At 36.0% G+C, this 22780-nt stretch overlaps 1 protein-coding gene across 1 annotated transcript in view; it reads right to left on the bottom strand.

Moving 5' to 3' along the window:
- The window catches only part of PTPRQ (protein tyrosine phosphatase receptor type Q), a 99156-nt gene that overhangs the window by 26263 nt on the left and 50113 nt on the right, over positions 1–22780 (bottom strand). Inside the window, 8 exon segments of the mRNA XM_009086994.4 lie at positions 4386–4459; positions 4901–5123; positions 6312–6470; positions 7056–7122; positions 7735–7979; positions 10144–10330; positions 13965–14086; positions 20463–20795. Coding sequence (XP_009085242.3) covers positions 4386–4459; positions 4901–5123; positions 6312–6470; positions 7056–7122; positions 7735–7979; positions 10144–10330; positions 13965–14086; positions 20463–20795 — 1410 coding nt within the window.

Raw genomic sequence — 22780 nt, 5'->3', positions numbered from 1 at the left:
ATGAGGTCCTCACAAGGACACACTGGGAAACACCATAGTCTTGGCTTTGTGATTTTTGGATTTGAGAGTATATTGCAGATGATCTGGACTGATGTACACCAGAGAATGTGATTAAAATTCAAAACCATCCTGATTTATCTGAAGAAGTCACTTTAAAACAGTGGGATAAACTTTTGTAAGAACAAAAGTGCATGGTTCTACATGTGGGCAGGAATAATCAGCTACAACACAGCATAGGAAACAGTAGGCTAGGTAGAAATTTATTAGAAGAAAGTGTGAGATTGTTGTACACTGACATGAACATGAATAAGCAATATCAGCCTGTATGAAGTGACAGACAACAGAATTCAGCATAGTTTGAAAAAGACCTAAACCAATACTTCCACTGCATTAGCAAAATTTTAGATGCAACACTGGACATTACAAGATAACAAAAAAAATTAATATTAGTTTAAGATAATAGAACAGAAAAGCAAGTACATACAAAAATGTTTCAATGAGAAAAGGAATGAAAAAGTTCCTGCCACTCACTTTTCAGTATGATAGGGCGAAAGTATTAGAATGTGAAAAAAGAGAAGAATATCCAAAGAAACCTCTAAAAAACTTCTATTTTGCACTGAATGTTGAAGTCTATGTTAAAATGTAAAATTAACATTAATCAAAAAAATTCAGATATTATTAAAAAAAAACATTGCTGGTAGGATGCCAACCAAGAATTAAAACCCCACATTTTCTCATGCTTCTTTGCAACAGGGGAGGACTAAACATATTTCTGTAGGCATGTCTGTAGAGAAAATCATGGGCATGGAAGAGGAGACAAAATAGAGAATATCATGATACATAATTCTGAAGTGCTGCACTCAATACATGTTGATAAAAATTGCAATAATAAAATTCCATAGGGTCAGTTTCTATGCAAAAGACAGTGTTAGGAATCCCACTGTGATTATTTCCTGTCTTATCAGCTTTATATTTAACATGGAAAAGGTTTACTTACACAGAACTACCAGTTTCCCCACAGTGATGTACAAAAAGTGTGCAAGCTGCCTTAATATATTAAAAGTTTAAACAGTATTTATCACTGTACCTTAATTATCTCATGGAAAAACGCTGACCTTTCATTGTAGCATGGACAATAACTTTGCAATGAGAGTCATGGATTGTGAAGAAGAAACTCCACCTCTCTAGGTCAAGAGGAAGGTTGTGGTACACCAAATGTGATTGGGTGGGTGGGCGCCCTATTAAAATGTATCCTTTACTATAATTAAAAACATTATGGCAGCTGTATATTTCCAGGACTTCTGCTTCAGTGCTCCTCCCCAAAAAAATTCCTATCATCTACAAGACCATCTGACACATCTCACAAAATGATTTCTCAAGATTTTCCATAGTTGTTTCTGCTTCAAACACATAATATTAAATTGCACCAAAAGGTTAACTTGCTGATTTTCCAGATCAAAGATCTTTTAAAACAGTAGATTTAGAAACCAGAATAATGTGGGATTTTTTGAACTGTTACGAATACGTCTGCCAGAATTCAAATTAAAGTTTCAGCTAATAAAATGAAACGTGTAATGTTGGAAACCTACAGATTTCAGACATTATTACAAAAGAAGCTAACTGATTTAAAATCAAATTGCAATTCAGATTTCAGGCAGCATAAATTTCTCCTGGAGAGCAGATGATGTTTTGAGTGCAGTAGAAATCATTGGGTTGCAAAGATTTATAAAAGCTGACTTTTTGGCATGTTTTCTGAGTTATATTTTTAGAGCAAGCTGGAAGTTCCTATAACCAAACATGTTCTCTAAGGAAACTCTTGGGCAAGGTTCCTCATGCCATGTGTCTCAAGAGTGCTCTGTCTTCAGGACCATTCAACTGCAGTACCTGCATCACTTGTGATATATCAACTTGGTGTTGATTTCCCAGCACTTGTAAGAAAGCATGCAAAGAGCTTTTCATTATCTTTTCCTCATAAGATGGAATTACTCTGAAATTTAAAAGCTCTGAAATTTAGAAGCTAAGACCAGACAAAAGTATGCTGTAGTCTGGCCTTAAAAAGCAGTGCTTGATGTTAAAGTTTAGCCCAGAAGGCATTGGATAGGTATGAGGAGACCCATGTCTCCTCATTTTGGGGGATTAATGCCTGTTTTGGTTTTTTCCCTATTACATTTTATTCAGCATACAAACAGATCTTCCTTATTTATCGTGCACAAGGTAGAAAATGTCACAAGTTTTCAGTTACAATACATAAGGCAATGAATTTCACTATCTGCCTGCAATTAAGTATTGCAGATATTTCTGTTAGAAAGGAGAAAATTGTCCAGAGGACTGGATGCAGTTGGACTCATTTCCAGTAAATTTGTTTTTCCTGATTGGAAACACTATCTTTCCCTTACTGGGAAAAATATTTGCTTCATTTGCTTAAAATTTTTCAACTGAGAACATGTAAAGACAACTTTTATGTTGCACTTTCTAAAGCATTCTGTGCTGGAGAAATAGTGCCAGATCCTTTCAGAATATAAAGGTAATGAATTAGCATTTCAGGCTCTTCAGTATCAGATCATGTAACAAATTCCTAAAATGGATTAGATGAATAAGGGAGCTCATATCACAGAAGATGAATGCCAAATGAAAAATATGTGCCCACTAAAATTCTTCTGGGTACTCATCCAGTTGTCTTGATATCCATTTTCAGAAAGTCAGGGCTAAGGCTGAGCTAAGTAAGTTTTTGAATTACAAATATATTAAAAGAACTTACAGATCTTATTGCAATCTGCTACAAGAGATGTCATTCCCAGTTTTGGGTGTATATCAACTTGGCCAAGAAGGAATTATGTTTGATTTCTGACCAAATAACTGCTGGCCTCTTTGCTAGTGACTTTAGAACCAGATGGATTCTATTAGACAATATTGATTTATTAATTCATATGGAGCTTTTTCCATATCCGAAGGATGAAGGGGCTAAAGGGTCATGCCCTCAAATGACCTGCCATTAAGCTCACTGGAATATAATAATAGAATCATTTAGACTTGAAAAGATCATAAAGTCCTACTGCTAACCCAGCACTGCCAAGGCCACCACAAATCCTGTCCCTAAGTGCCACATCTACATATCTTTTAAATACCTTCAGAGATGGTGACTACCACTTTCCTGGGCAGCCTGTTTAAATGCTTAGTGCTATTTCTGTGAAGAAATTTTCCCTAATATCTCATCTAAACCTCCTCTGTCACCACATTTCCTCTTGGCCTATTGGTTGTTACCTGGGAGAAGAGACTGACACCTATCTTGTCACACCCTTCTTTCAGGAAGAGAGTGATAATGTCTCTCCTGAGCCTCCTTTTCTCCAGGCTAAACAACCCCAGCTCTCTCAGCCACTCCTCACAGGACTTGTGCTCCAGACCCTTCCGCAGCCTTGTTGCCCTTTTCTGGCCATTCTCCAGCACCTCAATGCCTTTCTTGCAGTGATGGGCTCAGAACCAGACCCAGGACTCAAGGTGTGGCCTCACCAGTGCCAAGTACAGGGACACATTCCCTGCCCAGGTCCTGCTGGCCGCACTGTTGCTGATCCAGGCCAGGATGCCATTGGCCTTCTCGGCCACCTGGGCACACACTGGCTCATGTTCAGCCACTGTCACCAGCATTGCCAGCTGCTTTATCCCTTGGGCAGTTTCCAGCCACTCTGTCCCCAGCCTGTAGCACTGCATGGGGTGGTTGGGATCCAGGTGTAGGAGCCAGTACTTGGCCTTATTGAACCTCATCCAGCTGGCCTTGGCCTACTGATCCATCCTGTCCAGACCCCTCTGCAGAGCCTTCCTGCCCTCCAGCAGATCAACACTCCTGCCAAACTTAGTGTTACCTGCAAACTGACTGAGGGTGTCCTAGATCCCTCAGCCAGGTCATCAATAGGGACATAAAGCAGGACTGGCCAAATACTGAGCCCTGGGGAATTCCAGTAGGGACCAACTGCCAGCCAGGTAAACTCCATTTAAGCACCATTCTTTGAGCCAGGCCACCCAGCCAATTTGTCGTGTATCCAGTACAGGTTCTACATCCAACACAGAAGGAAACAGCACAAAGAGAAAACTACTGGCAGTTTGCCAGACAAGATGAACTGTCCTGTTTGTTTCAGTATAATTGACTCTCTGCAAACAAACTTTGTCAAGACTGCCTCTTCATTTAACAGTCTAGGCTGACATGGAATCCCTTGACTACCTCAAAAGGACATACAAGGCAATGGATATATTTCTTCAGCCATTCTAGTTAAACTACATCCAACAAGAATAGAGATTATTGACTTCATGGAAACCACTGTATTTAAAAGAAGCATGGAATTATGTAGACTTTAGAAATTGAGAAATACTTTAGCAAATTACCGTCTTCTTACCCAATGTTTTGACAGGGTCAGAATAGTCAGAATCTGTAAACTGCCCTTTAATGTTAGTTGCTCTGAACTTAAATCTGTGAAAAAAAACCAGGAGAAGCAATGAAATAAAGTTGATGTGCATTTTCTTAAATAAGGTTTCACTTACAAACTAAAATAATATATTTAAGTTCAGTATAACATAATTTTAAATCATTATTCACCTGAAAGAATGACATTTTGACAGACAGCAAGAACTGTGTCAAAATCTTAAATGTATAAAAAATCCCAGTGTGAATTACTTATCTTAAATTTGGATTTATTTAATTTAGGAACTCAATAAGCATCTTTTTCTGCTTGAAAATTTTGTACAAAAATTGTCTCCCATATCTACTCTCAGGTAAAAAAATTAAAGTTTTATACATATGATGAGCAGTTTTCCTCCTGTTCTAATTTAACTATACATTTTGATTGTTTGCATAAATCTATATTGCACTTAAATCTTTCTCTTGGCCAAACATGAAGACAAATGTACTTACAGGTACTGCCTTCTTGGTTTCAGTGGGCCATTACATATTTTGTCTTGACTGCCTGGTATCAGACATGTAGTATCAGCACCTATGACATATATCTCTTCTTTCCCACTCAGATCTTCTTTTCCTTCTATGCATGGGGGGTTTGGAAAGCCTTCATTTGTAAAATAGGGCCTTGGTCTGTTGAAGTAGGCATCATACCACTTGGTAACATTCCCATCATGCTGAGCTATTGTCAAGAAAATAAACGATAGAGATAATTTACATTCAAACCAGGTTCCAATTAAAGAAGTTACATAGGAAATTATTTTTTAAGAGCTTAGCATGCTCTTGGTGCAATTTACACAAATAAGCCTATAACTGCATTTCCACTTAATCCCAAATTTCCTTACTATTCACATTATCCATGTTTTGTTAACTCTGAGTAAGACAACTAAATCACATCTAGAAAATTTGAGGGGCAATTTCACACAGCAGTTCTGCCTGTAGATTATATTACTTGTGCAAGACACTTTGAAACTGAGCATGGCCAGCTAGCTAGCAAAGGATTATTTCATAATTAAATTACTAGATTTCCATATGCGGATAGTACCCAGCAGCTCATGATAATCTTCACAGTGTTGCTTAGTATGGTATTTGTTTATCTTTCAGTTCAAGAGAATTTTCACTGCAATAGTTATGAACTAAATGTCATTAGGATTAGTGCTAAAATTCAAAGTTGAGAAGAAGGTGAGACACTTATGGTCCGTTCACTTATTGTGCATCCTTTACTTCTATACCTTGAAACCAAGTATAAAAAAAGGTATTTAAATACCTGGAGTCTCTCCTTCTTAGGTGAAGTAAGCCTAACCATGAGCTGTCCTATCATAAAACTACCACTCACATTGGTAAGCAGTTACTCAAAAGGTTTCACAGCACTTCACTCGAGTAAATGTTCATCAGCCCATACAAGGGAATAAACATTCTTACCCACAGTGTGCAGAGGGGATTTATATAACTCTCTGCCCCCGTAATGAAATGGAAATATCAACTGCACATGGCTGCATTAGTTTACAGGCAAAACTAATAGAACAGAAGAATAACTTCAACAAACCCCAAAAGTCTCATATTTATTTATACTCCCAAATGTGAAATGTTGGGGTGGTTTTCAAGGAAACAGAAAAGAACTATAGTGATAAAATTAGAGACTGAATAATATTGGTGGCTTCAAACAGTATGGAAAACACTACACTGGAAAGCATTCCCAGAATCCAGTACCCAGCCCACAGGTATTGTATGCCCTTTGTGCTGTTGCCACAGCAGAAGTGATTTTGTTGTCTGTCCTCTAAAATGAAATTACTGAAATCCCAGAACCAAATTAAAAAGACACACAGCCTGAACCTGAAAACAGTTTTCAAGGGAATTTAATAAACTCTACCTCCAGCTTCCACAACAAGAACTTGTATCTTCTTGATAGGTCCATGATCATCACTGTAGTAACATATTGGCATTCTGATTGTAATTGTTGTAGCTGTGACAAGTAATGCTCCATTGGTATCATAAACTGGTGCTGGTTTCTTTTTGGGCCTTGGTGGTTCTGTTTTTAAGAAAAGATACACCACAGAGTTCTATTTTACAATATTTTCACTGGAGGTACATTGGTCAGGCACACAGCTGAGTTAGGCAAAAAAAAAATCTCCAGCATATTTTCAGGGACAACTGAATGTTCTACTTACTGTCTTAAGCCTCTAAAAACTATATTCTGATAAATGCCTCTGTATGTAATGTTCAATTAAAAGAAAAAACTATAAAAAAGAGTGAGGTTTAGTTTTTCAATTAATATCAATCAATGACTTTGTTTATTTTGACAACTGTGATACTGCATACTTAGCTATTCCTATGTCATATTCTCAACTTTTTGCTGATGATGACTAAAATTTGACCTTTGTATGATTATTTCACTGATTTTGCAAGTGCTTGACAGTATGATTCTGATACAAATAGCAAATGATCAGCAAAACTGAGCACTGTAATTCAAGGGGATCAATTTTACATTCCTGTTCCTACATTATGCAGCCCCTAAATAACAGCTCAAGGTACACAGCTGTGTAATCCCAGGTGGAACAGCAATTTCTTCAGAATTTATAGAGATTTCAGGTACAGCATTCTTTCTGGGACATACCTTTGATATCCATGGTTATTTTCAATTGAATTTTTGGCCCTGCACCAGCACCATTAATTGCATACACCTTAAAAAAAACCAAACATTTGTTTCAATGAGTATTGTAATAGCTTCATATTGGCCAATTCTGGATAGATCTGTAGCAACAATAAATGCTGAAACACTCCTTTTGTCATTCACACCAGGCTAGAACTTATTTTATATTGCTTTGAAGTCCTAAGTGTGGTAACACTTCATTGCTTATGAAGGTCTTAAAAAAGGAGTAAGCAAGTTCACTTAAAGAATGATCTTTCCTCCTCCCATGTGCCAGTCTCTGACTGTTTGAAAGTACTTCATGCCCGTACTTCTAGCAAGCTCCCCTCGCAGAACTGGACCTTTCATGTCCAGTGAGCAATGCCAGTACTGGAATTAAGAGAGAAATTTAGTCTTGTGCTTGTGACTCTGTGTCTTGCTACATGAGCTGGTCATCCGAACTAGTGATGCATCCTGCTCCCACTCACTCTATCCTGTTCATTGCTCCCCTTGTTCCTCAGACTTGCATCTCTTTGCACCCCAGCTAACGTTCTTGGCATGAAAATGTCATATTCAGCCAAATTTTCAAACTAATCTCACACTTATATCAAAGAAAAATAAATACTACTCCCCCACCCCCCCACCCAACAAATGTATCATTTCTTACGCTGACGTTATAGGTATGTCCTCCTTTTAGCCCTTCTATCATGGCAGTGACTGACTGATCTTTTTTTTCAATGACACTAAGGTTGTGGATCTGGATGGCAGCAGGGTCATCTTCATTGTAAACCATAGCTTGATACACTTGAATATTTCCATTTGGTTCAGATGGTGGCACAAATGTTACTTGGAATTTTGTTACTTCATCTGGTATCTTCTGAAAAGTTATGTTGTTAGGTGGGTCTTCAGGCACTGAAATAAATATTTCAATGACCCTCTTAATCAGTTTACTACTATTATTATTAAAGTAAAACCTGAAAAATTAAAATTATATTTTTTGTATATCAGTATTATTTCATTGATATTTTTTGGGTTGTATTAAAGTTCTCAAATACTTACTGCATAAGAAAATATTAATAAACACAATAAAAACTCAAATATATACTGAAATCCTTTTCTTAATGATGGCACTGAATGTAGTTGCTACTCAGAAATTTTTTTTCTGTTTAAAAAGCCTGAAAGCATCATTACACCTTGAAACACATCTGGAGTTGACAAATCCTTGCACAAGTTGAGAAGCAAGAAGCAAGAGTCAGTGAGTATTCCTTTCTGAAAACAGCAGAGTATTCCTCTGTTAACAGCAAGCTGCCTCCCAACATATAAACAAGCCACTGTGCTCCTAAGAGTCTCTGCTTACCACAATTAAATCTTTAGGAAAAATTTCCCACTGACTGATGCCCAGACACAAGCCCAACATGCATTTTTTCTGGAGGCAGTGTCTTGTCAAATGCTTATTCCAGTAGCTTATTCTTAAGACAGCAAAGGTATAAATCATTTTCCCAATGTCCCTATCTGAAGGCAAAGGCTGTAACATTCTTTCCAGGCAGCTAAATATTTATTGCTCTACCTGAGCAGACAAGCATGTGGCATGACCTTTAAATAGTGAAATCAAGCGGCGGAAGGTAAACACATTCCCTCAGCCAGGGATTTAGGTGCAGTTGTCCTATTTCCCAGGACTTTTATACCAGCCAACAAATGTTACTGAGGCTTCTCTGGAGTAAGTCTCTGTCAATTGGTCCTAACTAAGCTATATGCTGAACTGTACAAACCAGATGAAATCAGATGTAAAAAAATAAACCTGTTCCTCTCTAAAGTTATGCACTTCCTAATGTATCACATATTGATATAAAGAGCCACCAGAAAGGGTACCACAGGATGCTGTCTGTCTCAGAATAGACCCAGCTACCACATAGCCACATCTTATTTCACAGCAAAAGAGCATATAATCTTCCAGACACAGAAATAGGTAATGAAATCCCTAGAATTTATCTTATTTAAACATTGGAGACATCTATCTATATATGTACATATACATATACATATTGTATTATATCAATAAGTCCCTTGGATTTTCATACATCAAAGGAAAGATAAATGATAAATAAAGTCACTGTGTAGTACATTTAAATTTGGCAGTTATTCTGCAGCAGACCCACTAGAGATACGGAAATTATCCTTTATACACAGATGATAATTAGTTAGAATGAAACAGAACTTCAATACCTCTTAAGAAAATTTTTAGTGTTTTGCTTGTTTGGTAGTTTAAACAATGGCAAACAATTCAGAACCAGCAAAGAGAGAAGACAGAACATAACCATTATCTATGTATGAAAAGTTAGGACAAAATTTTCCCCGTGTACATATTTATATTTTTGTACTATCTATAGTTTTCTAAGCAAATGCAAATGCTGCCTACTCTTCTTTAACATCTCATCTCTCAGTTTTATTTCTCTGACTAACTTAACAGCATAATGTACTTTTGTCACCTTAATATCTAGCTCATTCTCCAGATTGTTTAGAATCTGTGGAACACCTCATTCAAGCAGAGTTTCTTATGAGCCTTCACTAGCAACTTCCTTCCACAGAGAATACACAGATAATGTCCTCAGGTCTGCACAGATACCACTTATAAATGGTAGGATTCACTTCACCTAATTTTTTATGTTTAAATTTTGCACCAAAACCAAGGATGTTGTATGAAGTTTTCAGTAGTGTCTTAACAGGTACCTCCACAAAGGAGTCTTCCCTGCCTAAAACAGGTATCTCATATATGCATGCTAATGTATAGATAGAACCTCTCTCTTCATTGGCCATAGAAGTAATCTAGTTGGCTGTGTTCCACACAGACAAATTTTACATGGAGCAAGATAGGATCCCAGTGTAACTGAAGGTAAATCTTAGTATTTATAACCATCCTTTTTTTGTTGTCTGACACCTTTTTAAATATTAAAGAAAAAATATTGTGAGGACAAACCTGTATTAAAAGCCCGCCTTGTGTTCAAAGTCCTCGTATATTTATCAAATTAAAGAAAAACTGTGAATTTTGATCTGTCTAAAGTAGAAAAAAGTTACAAACCTGCTTCAAAAGTGGAGACAATTATAGGGGAACTAGGCTTGCCTTCTAGGAGTGCAGCATTAACATCCCCTGTAAAGGCAATGATCACTACAGAATACCTCGTAAACGCTTTCAAATCAGAAATTTCTAAGATTTTATCCTCCTCATTTGTCTTCAAAAACTGAGCTTTATAGTTGTCATTATCCACCTGTAAAAAAGCAGTAAAATAAAATAAAAAAGTTGTTACAAGGTTTGAAACAGCAAAAGCAGGAAATTATTATTTGAATATCTTATTTAAATTTTATTCTTTCAACTCCCTAACTATTTAGATACAAGGGTTCACAAGGAGTCTCTGGATACCAAGTGTACAAAGCTGTGCTGGGGACTACACTCCCATCTAACCCATGTGCTGCCTTTCTGGCACTTCATGTAGTTTGTGGTTAAGGGAATGGGCTCTTGGATTGGTGTTGTCTCACACCAAGCAAATAGGAACCAATTTGGAGACACCGGGCCAGGGCCATTATGGTGACCTGAAACAGCCATTAGACTAGGCAAAGATCCAGAAGATCTATGTGTCACATCTATGTGTCAGACTCTTTGGAATACAATGAGAAAGTTGGACAGCAATATATAATGTTGATACAACAGAAGAACGTGCAATTCTCCCTTGGATATATTAATAGAAGCTCTTTTTTGTGTGAGAGTTGGGAAGGATTAATTCTCCCAGCAGGAAACCTAGAAAGCTTTAAAGTTTATTCTAAAGATGGTGGACTATAGCAGACCTAGTAATAACTTTAAAATATAAAAAAGGATGTTAGTAAATTGAAGATAACCCACTGTTTACAGTGCTCACAAAAATACAAATAAAAATTTTACTTACACTAACACCAACTAGAATTAAAAACTACAATCTGCATTGATATACCTAAAAATGTAACTAAAACCATGACTATTAATTTAGTTATAAGCTAAAATAATATATTGAGGGTTGCTGAGCAATTTTCAGCACTGGATGTTATATGAAAAAGACATTGAATAATTTTTGAGGAATACTTTAGGTACACTTGTTTCTGTGTTAGAGCAGGCTACAGGTTGAATTGCATTGTGAATAACTCTCATCTTTACATTTCAAATATCCTCCACTTCCCTAGAAAAATCTCCTGTGTTGGACTTTATATCCAATTAATCACTTCTAATGGTATCTTCAAAAGCAAGAAAAAGGAAAAAAATGAGTGCTTTTCTAGTGTTTCATCAAGTATCAATTGCAATATTGTATTTATGTATATTCCCACTGCTTCAGTTCATAATGTTTTTATTATTGTTTCTTTAGTGTGTAATTTGAAAAGAGAATTAGGTAGCTGTACAGTAGTTTTCCCACTGAACAAAAACTGTATTAAATGCAGCTGATAAAACATTAGAACAGCTCAAGCATACCATTTATTTGACAGATAGGCATATATCCCCACTGAGAGTTAACCTGAACTAAACTTTCTGATGAATTACACAGGCATTCATTTCCTGGGATGGCCATCAAGAGCTGAAACATTTTCTTCTTTCTGGCTATCAAGAATCTGGCATATAAATTTATATTTATATTTATCCAACAGCTAAAGTACAATCACAGCACTACATCATTAATTGTGTTTCTATCTCCATGAAGTTTAATGGTTAAGTTCCATTTTCCTTACCTATTTCCAGGAATATTTTATTCAGAAGTACTTATTCAGAATTTTAGTATGACAAACTGAAACATGACTAGGAGGAAAAATAATGGAGCAGTTTTTAGCTTTTCTGATCCTTAAAGCTGCAAGGCACATCCTAGTAATTCAAGCAGAATCCCAATACATTCAGTTATGAATACTAATTATTAACTTTTAGTATATAACAGAGGAGAAATCTGAATTATTCTGTTCTATGATGCCATTTTTTATAAATATTTAAAGATACTTAGCTGAGAATAAGAATGAGTAAAATTACACATACTGGAAGTTTGTAGAATTTGGAGTCTTCATAAAACTTTCCCTATGGAAAAATAAATTCTATTCTAAAAATTTCAGTGAAAAAGATTGGGACAGCTTTACTAGTCTTTAGGAAGGAAGAGGTTTGTCTACAAAAATTTCCAGAACTGACACCTGTAGTGCCAGTCATTAGACAGAAAACATCTAAATACAGGGAATCCATAAACAATGATCTGCTTATCTGAAATATACTTTGAAAAATCCCAAAAAATTCACTTCATAAAAACTGATCCTCCAAACTGAAGATTTAAAACAGTTTTTTAAGTTCCTTTCAAATGCTGGCAAGTTCTCATGAAACATTCCATAGATCATCTTTCTCCAGGAATTTTATTATAACTTATATTGATAAGGTATTTATAATATTTTTAGAATGTAGATTGAGATGATATCATTGAGAACTTTGGAATTATCAGACAGAGAGGGAATTGTTTTCAGTACAAATTTATGAAATATTAAATACCAAAAATTCAAGCTTAGAAAACTGAATTTTTAAATTTTATAAAAACTACTAAATGTTTTCCTGCTGATTTCCCACTAAAATGCTGTTTAGTCAAAAATGACAGGAATTTTTTATGAGGAGGAAGTCGTCTCTAACTTTATTAGAGAGGAAATAAAACTTGCTATGTAGTTTTTAGTGACCAACCCATTGGGCCAAGCAATCACCCCTGTAAGTCCACCCCTTGTCATACTTCCTTCATCCTGCCATTCCATTGCTGCAGTAAGCCCATTCAGAACTGAGCAGATTTCTCTCTGCATATTGTAAAATAAACTTAGAGGAAGAGAAAATTACAGGATTGCACATTACTCTCTCGTAACTTTTTTGAGTAGCTCAAAAATATTGGGTATTTTTTTACTGATCTCCTTAGACATTTTGATTGCAGAAATATCTCAGCATTAATATATTAGCAGATCAGTAATTCTTATGAGAGATTCAGAAATATTAAATATATACACATAGTCTTGCTCTCTTCTCAGAAAACCTAAAGGCCTTAAATAGTTTGAAGTAGACTTTATTTTTTTTTCCTACTATCTAACAGAATGATTCAAAATTTTTGAAACTGTAAACAGCAACTTTTCCTAGTTAACATCTGGTAAGCTACTTCCTATTTTCACTTACAGCCCTGTCTTTATAATTCCTGGCAGAACACGGAACCTATATCCTACTTCTCATGGGCTTGAACTTAGAAAGATGCCTATCTTGCCACAGGGCAGGAAATGGGATTTATTAATGGTGGGTTTAAGGAGTTTTTGTAAGTGCAGCAGAGGATGAAAAGAGAAAAGCCACCAGAGTTATTCTCTTATGTCAGCTTTTTTTGGTTATAAAGATCAAGGAGAAAGAAGTGTTATTACTGTGCTACCAAAATAGACCTAATCTGATGGACAGAGCACCAAGTGCAAAGTGGGAAATCTAGCTTGACTTTAAAGCTTGCCTTCTGGTGCTGTGTAACTTTGTACATGTCATTTCCTTTTGCTAGGCTCTCCACTTTGGTTTGTAAAATCACTGTGATGAACCTCTCCTTCCTTTGAAGAAGAAAAAGCAGTTATGGTTAAAAAGAGGTCCATTTCCACAAAGCTCAACTACTGTTCTCCTGTACATTTATAGATACACTTTTTTCCTCCTTATTTTTGATATGAGCCAATTAATTTTTATCTCCCATTAATAAATGAATAAATGTACAATTAATTCTTAAGTGGAATTTCTGTGGAAATAGACACAATTATTTAGTTTTCAACCCACTTATGTCTGTCCTGCAACTTCTGTTGCTGTGGTATTGGTGTCCCCAACCATCTGTATCACCACTGAGTAAAACTGGGTTGCCTTACTGAGGTAACATCTATGAGGTAGCTCGTTGGTCCTGTAACGATGGCAGGTTCATTCCAGCTGACATTAATACTGTGAGGAGATGTAGCTAAAACAGTCACATTTTCTGGAGGACCATCTGGAGCTGTAGAAAAAAAAAAAGTGTATGTGAATTGTGGCCAATGAAGTGAATAAAAAATAACCCAGTATAATTTTAATGGCCAGTAGAGGTTTGAAAATAAAACTTTATCTCACAATTAAGATTGCACACTGCTTAAATAACTATAATTTTTCTCTTTTTTCATATGTAAGTCACACCATGTGATTTAGAAATACATCTTTCATTATAACTACTACAATTTTTTTAGTGTATGGACTGCCTATGACTTCATTTTAAATCAAGATTATATGGTTATTTAATTATAAGTTCTTTATTGCACACAACACAAGTAATATATATGCAAATATTTATACAAATAGACAAGCATAACATATTTGTTTCTGTCAAATGAATCATTGCAAAAACAAGAAATTGTGAAAAGACATAAACTTCTGCATGCTAGAAAAAATTTCCAGTAGTATCAGAAAGTATAAGTAGAAATAATTTTCTGCATTTCCTTTTGATTTATTCTCAGCATGTTGAGAAAATACAGAAAACCCAAACAAAAGAAATGGTAAGAATTGCAAGAGGGCAAGAATGCTCACATAAAGAAATGAGATTTCCCTAAAATTTCCATTCGTTGAGGTGATTTGTGAATTAACCTAGTTATTTCTTATTAATGATCAAGAAATTAATGAAATCATAATAACAACTCAGCAATTCTCAGCAAATGGTATTATCTTTTCATAATAACCATTGAAATCTCAGGAAAATGAAATTTGGAATAGAATGACCACAGATTTGTAGATAATCACAGAACTTGGCTCCAGGATGCCTTGCTTTTGGATGCACTACAAAAAAAAAGACAACCGTGGAAAGTATCACTGAGCAGCATGTTAAAAAACAAAAATGTATTTGTACATATTTCCAGAACCTGACTTCATGGTGCCTTCTTTTCAATCTACCACAAAAATATCCATATCAGTACACAGTATATTATAAAAAATTACTAAAGCAACCGTGCCTGTGATAATCAGAAGATGCAGTCTCTGTTCTCAAACAAGATTAACACATGAATATGTAGTTTGCCACTATTAGTCATTAGTGGCAAATGAGTAGAAAAGAGGGCTAAATGAGTAGAAAAATTGGAGGGTGTACAAGGCTTCTTAGCTCTTCATGAAGAACACAGGAAGGACATAGAAAAGGAAAAGAACATGGAAATATGTAGCTGTTGTAGTTATGTGTGAAAGATTAATGAGGAAAATAATACAATTTTGCACTATGGAGGTGAAAATTTGGCACCATCATTGCAGAATAAAAGAGAAATATTTAGGATTAGGTAAGGTGCTAAAATGAGTTTAGGATGTTGGATACAGGAATTAGATTCCTGTGCTGGGATTAGCAGGAATATACAAGACTTTATAGGCAGGATCAAATTCAGCCATTGGAAGCAGTCCCCAAAAATACTGAAGAGCATGGAACAACTGAATGGAGTGTAACTGAATGAACTGTGAGTGCACATGAGGGGTGGTAAAAGAGGAGAGTGCTCAGAGAAGGCTGGCTGGCAAGTGGGGAGCTGCAAAAGATAAAAGAAAACACAAGGGCAAGCATTGTTCCTGAAAATTAGAATAAGCACAAATTTTATTTTTCAGGTAATGCATGTCAGGCTTGTTACCAAACAGCCTTTCAGTGTAAACAGTGCTTCCAGTACCTGTGGCAATGTTATTTATCAGTTTTATTGCAAAAGGAAATTTCTGAAAAACAGTATAAAATCATATATATATATATATATATATATATATATATAGCTTCTTGGGCCTTAGTTTTGAAACCAACCAAGTTTCCAAGGACAATTTTCCATTGTATTTTTATAGAACTAATGGACTCCGCAGTTATGCATTAGATGGTGTGAAATAATTTTAAAGCATAATCTCATCTACAAATTATACAGTCTGCAGTTACTTATATGGTTAATTTCGATATGCAGTTTATACTTGATGTATTTGTAAATATTTGCAAGAAAATTCTGATTGAGTATGCTGTATTTAAGTTACTTTTTTAAAGTATGTCTAAACATTAATACGTGGTTTATTTTCATTATGCAAAGTAAAATATCAGACATTAACCAAATCATATTGAAATGTAGGAATATTTTCTGAAATTACAAGTATAACTGGGGACATAACCAGAAAATGAAGGGTATCTGACATGTACTATGTCTTACAAAAAACATCTTTTTAAAATCTGTGTTTGATTCTTTGGATAACTGCCCCATTCTGATTTAGGTTTGTTTGTGAAATGAATCTGGTCAGTATGAAGCCATGATATCACTACCCCCTTTCTCTTATAAATCACAGCAATTTACTCTGGAGAAATGACCTAGTCTTATTCTCTCATTCCCCCATAATCCAATCACTTCCTCTCATAAGCACTTTTCTCCTGGTTTTCACAATAATGCATTTTCTGTAACTAATAACCATCATTTCCTGATTATCATGCTTCTATCCTTGCACAGGAATGTGGGTCTTATGGAGGTCAGGGTCATCTTTCCCATCCATCTGTGTCCTAATGCTAAGGCAGCAGTTAAGTGTGTTAGTTTGAAGATAAGTCTGGATAGCCCATCATTTAGCATAATCTTCAAAAATAAGTCTGAATACTCCAGTTTTCTAACAGAAATTAATGCTTGCCAGTTTGGTTAGGATCAGCTCCTTTTTTCCCTTTCCCAGCAAAAATAAAGTGTGTGCTTTGGTTCTTTAATTTTTAATCATCTAGGTTATTTTTATGTAATTTTAAACAGTTATTCCTTATATTAGCCAATTATTTTCAAATGTTTACTTTGGAGAAAATGTAACAAACAAAGAGAAACACGTTCTCCCAGGCAAAGCTTTCCAGAAGAAAGAACACATAACAAGACGTGAAATCTCGTTACTTTTCATCACACACAAACATTTCTTTAATAGTACCAAGCAACTGGGTATGAGCAGGGATTGGGAAAGGAGGCGCTGAAAAGAGAGGCATAACCCTCTGCCCCATGCTTGTATGTCCTGGCCTTCATGGGACATTCAAACATCTGGGATTTTCCTTTGTACCTCAGTATATCCTGGCATTAGGGGACTTGGCAGTTTACCAAAAAGCATTGCATTGTGTAACTATGAGATCCAAAATGAGGTCAGTGATCTCACTGTCATTCATTTTTCATCTCACACTGACCCTCCACGATTATTTTCTCTCAGAAAACCTAAGTTCAGCCAATCTTATTCTTCTCATAAGTGTAATAGTGAAACTTGGGGTAAGTGTAGGTGTGAGGGAACAAAGTTTCCATAGCTATGGAAAACATTTCTTGCGCTTTCTCTTACTGTGACACAACACTGTGATCTTCTGTGCTGGTAACTATATAAATCTAAGTTGTGATGGAAATATTTAATCTTGTAGAATGGACTTGGCTCTTGGGTGATCAATCAGCTAAGTAATAATGGTGCCATCACACTGCTTTATGAGACAGTAAGACAATTCCTGTGAGGATAATCTGCAAGACAGAAGGCTGAATAGTTTATGTGTGATGTGAGAGCTGGGCTGCGCTAACAATCCATAATATTTTCACAGAGTAACTCTATAACCACTCTCAGTAGAGAACACTGCCATTAATTTTTGTTTAAAATGTGCAAATAACTTAAAGAATCTTGAAAATAATTCCTAGAGCCTTACATTTGTCTTCATAATGAACAACTGAAAGAAACAACTAAGATCCCCACCTTTTTCACTGGATAGTCAGAATTACTAGGTATTTCTGCTTTAGCACAACAATCAAATTCTCAGAACTTATAAAAAATATTTAGGAGTTCTTTGATGCAATTTTTGCTGCTCTTGAGGTTTCTTCTCTTTACATTCTGGGAAATGAGTCTAACAGTTTTCACCTCATATGCTCCTCCTGAATATGATAATGAATAACCTCCTGAATACAATACTTGAATATTTTCTTTAGGCTTGAGAGAAACACAAATTTCTGAGAACCCAATGAATAATGAAGAAAAAATCCTTTAACTATTCACAACAAAGGCAACTTTACCTTTGGTGGAAACAATATCTTACAGAGGCACTTCTTGAAAATCAAGTGAAAGAGTGCCTAACTTCTGTCCTGAAATGTGCAAACAAAACTCCCATTGATTTTATGGGCTAAGTACTCAGGGTATTTTACATAGCAGCTAAGCACTCTTAAGCCCTAACAGACCATGCATATTGGCTGTGTATCAGCAGGCTAATCCAGAGGATGCTTGGCCCTGTTCATGAGGGAAAGGAGAGGGAGATCAACACCTGTTTGCTGCATACACGTTACAAGGCTGCCCAGAGTGCCAAATCTGTTTGTGCATTCTGAATTGCTCTTTCCTGATATAGGCTGTATCCTTTGCAATAGAAAGAGCAGAACTGAGGGGATTTTTAACACCAATTCTAATGACTACTCTTTGTAAAGTTAAAGGTACCTAGAAACCTGCCCTTGCTAAAGATAAACCAGCACTCATGGAGGCTCCCAGCACTGCTGAAGCAAGACAAAGCTGCCAGCTGGCTACCCAGATGTGTCATGTCACCTTTGTCTTTTTCCCCCTCCTCAGCTGATTGCCATTACCCCAGAAAAAGACCAGTGCCCAGACATGACATTTGGAATAGTGCCCATGCTGCCTTGACTCCACAGCAGTGTGTTTTATAGGCAGCTTATCTCCTGATGTGTCACCAGTCTAACTCACAGGAAATTCATTGCTGCCTACTTCCATCACCACAGACACAGGTCAGCAGCCCCAGACACTGGGCTGGAAGAAGTGGTGAAACTTTTATTCCTTCTACCTCACCACTTGTAAACTATCTAATAGAACACACAGAGGACCTACTGCTGAGAAGGGCACTGAATTGGCATGGAAAGGGCTCGTGCAGTCTATTGAGATGTTTATACTTTTAAATACCATCTTCTCAGTGGGACTGAATAGGAAAATAGCTCTCTCTTAAACCAAATCATCACTCTCTGAAGAGGAAATCAAAAAATCATCCTAACTTTATGCAATTAAATATGTTTTCATTATCTGCTTCCCCTTCCAGTTTAAATCCCTAACTTTTTTTTAACTCAACAACAATTTTTTTAAAAGTATTTGCATAAGTCAGCAGCTGAGTTCTATCATTTTAATAGTAAGAAATCTCTCCAGAGCTGCTGGCTCAAGTGTTGCTCAAGTTGTGGAGAACTTCTGTAATCTATTTTCTGCTCCATTTGGATTTGTTGGGTTTTTTCTTCCCCTTAATTTAAAATGTTGCACTGATTTACAGGCAGAGATTCCCCATGAGTCACTGGACAAAGAAAGTGCACATGAGAATGATTCTGCAGCTGATTCCAGCACTTCTCAATCCAAAGGACTACTTCTGAGCTTTATAAAAAATCAGGCTGTTGTGATGTTTACTATCACAGTGTCCACACATCACATGATTATAAAAACCTGAGTGGGACAAGGTAAATTCCAGACCACTGAGTAGTCCTTGGTACGCAGCTCTTTGAGTACCTGGCATCTTTATTCATTATTATTATTATTATTATTATTATTATTATTATTATTACTTTGAAAGGGGAAATTACTAAAAGAGCTGTGATTAAGTCCAGCAATCTATGGTGAATCTCAGTCGTTCCACAGAGGCCAGATCTCAGAATATTCTCTATCCTAGGATGGGTGTAAACTGGTAGGGAAGGTCATATATTCTCATGACAACTGCCTAAATAATTTATGTCCCCTTCCCTCAAATATTTTGTGCTGACTTATTTTTGACAACTACCTCTTCTCTTACTTGGAAACTTAAATCCTCAGCTGAGGCATGAGAACTCTAATACATATCATGGCAATCCTGTACATGTTTCATGGCTACCCTGATTAGTAAACTCTGTAGGTGGATATGGTTTTAGAAAGAAATCTTAATCCCTCAGAAAGTATTGCCTAAATTCCATTGCCAAAAACACACAACAGCATTTCAGGAAAGTTTTACAACTTAATGAACTGACTTTTAGTCAAAGAATTTAAAAAATACTTTTTTCATTGGCAAACCCCACAGGTGAAATTGTATTGAAAAATGGCATACTAACTCATACCTGCAAAAATTCAGACTTACCAAGTCTACACGTGTAGGACAGCTGAGGATTGAAATACTGTTGGGTAAGCAGTAAATATAAAAGAGTACACAAAATATATTGAAATATCAGTCAGTGTTAGGTATGTATACCTACCACACAATTTATATCATATATATATATATATATCATAGGTCAAGAGTTGCTATAAATCCTTCACCAGTATTGTAGGTCTATGAAGAAATAACTTCTAACAAGAGTTCTTGTTATTTAGATGAACATCACATTGTTATAGCATCATGAGACACGGAAGACACCATTACTTACAGCCAGGAAGGGTTTGAGTTGAAATCCAAGGTGAAGAACTGCCATAACCAACATTTGTACTGGCAGCAACAGCAAATCTGTACCATCTGTATTTTTTCAGTCCATACACTGTGTCTTCTATCCAGTCATCCATGACATTTTCATATAAATACTGATGCATCTCATGTTCAATACATTCCATAGCCTCCCAGTCACTGCAGTGGATGGATTGTAGCTGTGTGGTAATCTTGTAGTCTTGAAAGTAGCCAAGGATAGATTTTGGTGCTCTCCAATGCAAGGTCACACTTGTTGATTGCACATTGGAAAAAACAATATCCCTGGGAGCACTAGGAACTACAGATTAAAACACTTGTAAGACACCTTAATTTGAGTAAAAAGTGATTGCAACTATATGACTTTTATCCACTGTTGAAAACATATTTTAATAAGCATATCTAAAGATGAATATTCAGCTTCAGATGTTTAATAAGCAATATTTCCAATGGCATAAATCACACTGTGCATATTTAGGTAGCATACATTTACTACAGCCTTTGAAATAAAGAAAAATTCTTGCAGTCGTGGGATGTAGGACCAGCTTTGAGAGATGTGACCTTACTATTGCTACTTTTGGGGCTCTGTCTCAACTAATGGAGGGAATATTACACAGTTATTTTTCTAGGCTACCCAGAGCATGTTTTACAGTGGATTCTGACTGGGGTTTTTCAGCTCTCATTTAGAAATACTCATGTGTCTCCCTCTCTCTTGCCAATATATGAAATCCTCACACAACACATCAAGGTAAGTTTTGTAAATCTCCTGTGTCTCCTTCTGAATGAAAAGTATCAATACATGCAATATGTTTGTCTGGTTATAGAAGTGCTTTACAAGAACATTAAGAGAAAGAGCTGAATAAAAGATAAAAAAATAAACTTCCCACAAACTTTGCTTTATTTATTTTTATGCAAGTTATATTCACATCCATGAGAGAGAAGCAGTGCATATATATACATACATATGCATGTAGACACATTTACCCTGTCAATACTGAGTCAGCAGTGTACTCCCAGATTTCACAGACTAGTAGCAACATATGGTTTTGTGCTATATCACGAAGTCATAGAGAAAGCTAATATTATCTCTAAGACTCTGTAAGATAATACTAATACTCTCTATAGCAAAAAACTGTGCAGAAAAATCAGCTCAGAAATCATTGTGTGCACATAGCTTTAAAGAGTGCTTTAGAGTCTTTGGGGGAAGAGGTATCACTGGTAAAAGAAAAACACATGATACATCCTCAAACTGAAACTGAAGAAATCCCAAGGCTTACATAAAGAGGAAAAGGATCCCAGACCAACATTACTGGGGAAGAAAGAGAAAACACTCCTTTTTCTTTCCTTTCAGCCCTATGGGAATATCTGATCTTTGCCTTTGTCTGCAACAATTTGTTTATTAAAATCATCACAAAATATTAAGATAAAACTTCTCCATTAAATATGGATGTTTAACAAGAAATATAAATTCTGAATCAGACAAAGCTGTGTTGATGAAAAGGTTGAGAAATTAAAATCCCTTCAAATGAACCCAAAGGAGGAGTCTGCAGGAGAGGGAGTAGGCAGAGAACCACGGGCCTTCCCTTGTTCTTCCACTGAGCTCTCATGCACAAGTACCCAACACCCCAGCATGCAACAGCCCCATAGGTTGCCATCCTGCTACACACTAACCAGACACAGAGCAAGAGAAAACTATATTAAAAAAATCTTTGCTAAGCATAACCTCCATCATTATACTCCATGCTATCAAAATTACTTTGCTGCTATTAGCATGAAGATAAGTACAGAATGTAGTAAAAACCATCAAAACACACAGTAACATTCTTGATTGCTCAGATTTGAAGATGTAATACTTTGTTTGCCTACTTTCAAAAAAAATAAATAACTGCAATATTATCATAAAAACTCTCTAAGCTGTATTAGCTATTTGTGTAAAATACAAGAAATGTCCTAGTTCAACTACTGCTTAATGGAAAATAAAGGCAGAGAAATGCTACATGGTTAGTAGGAAATACCTGTATTTTTCCTCCATAAATCTTCTACTCTGTTGTAATGTAAGTTGTTAATATCTGTTAAGATACTGCAAAAATACAAATTCTTACACACTCAAATACGATAATGATAAAATGTGGGATAGAACAGAAAACTAACTATTGGGCTATATTCCAATATAGATACTAGGGTTTGCCATAAAGCAGATAGTAACTGTTAAAGGCTGGGTTTTAGTAGGAAGGTGGAAATATATGCCTTCACTTGCTCAAATGTGCAACTGGTTAAGCCCTGGCT

Source organism: Serinus canaria, chromosome 1A (genome assembly GCF_022539315.1).
Source record: "Serinus canaria isolate serCan28SL12 chromosome 1A, serCan2020, whole genome shotgun sequence".
Classification (NCBI taxonomy): Eukaryota; Metazoa; Chordata; class Aves; order Passeriformes; family Fringillidae; genus Serinus; species Serinus canaria.
This window is presented reverse-complemented; position numbering and strand designations above follow the sequence as displayed.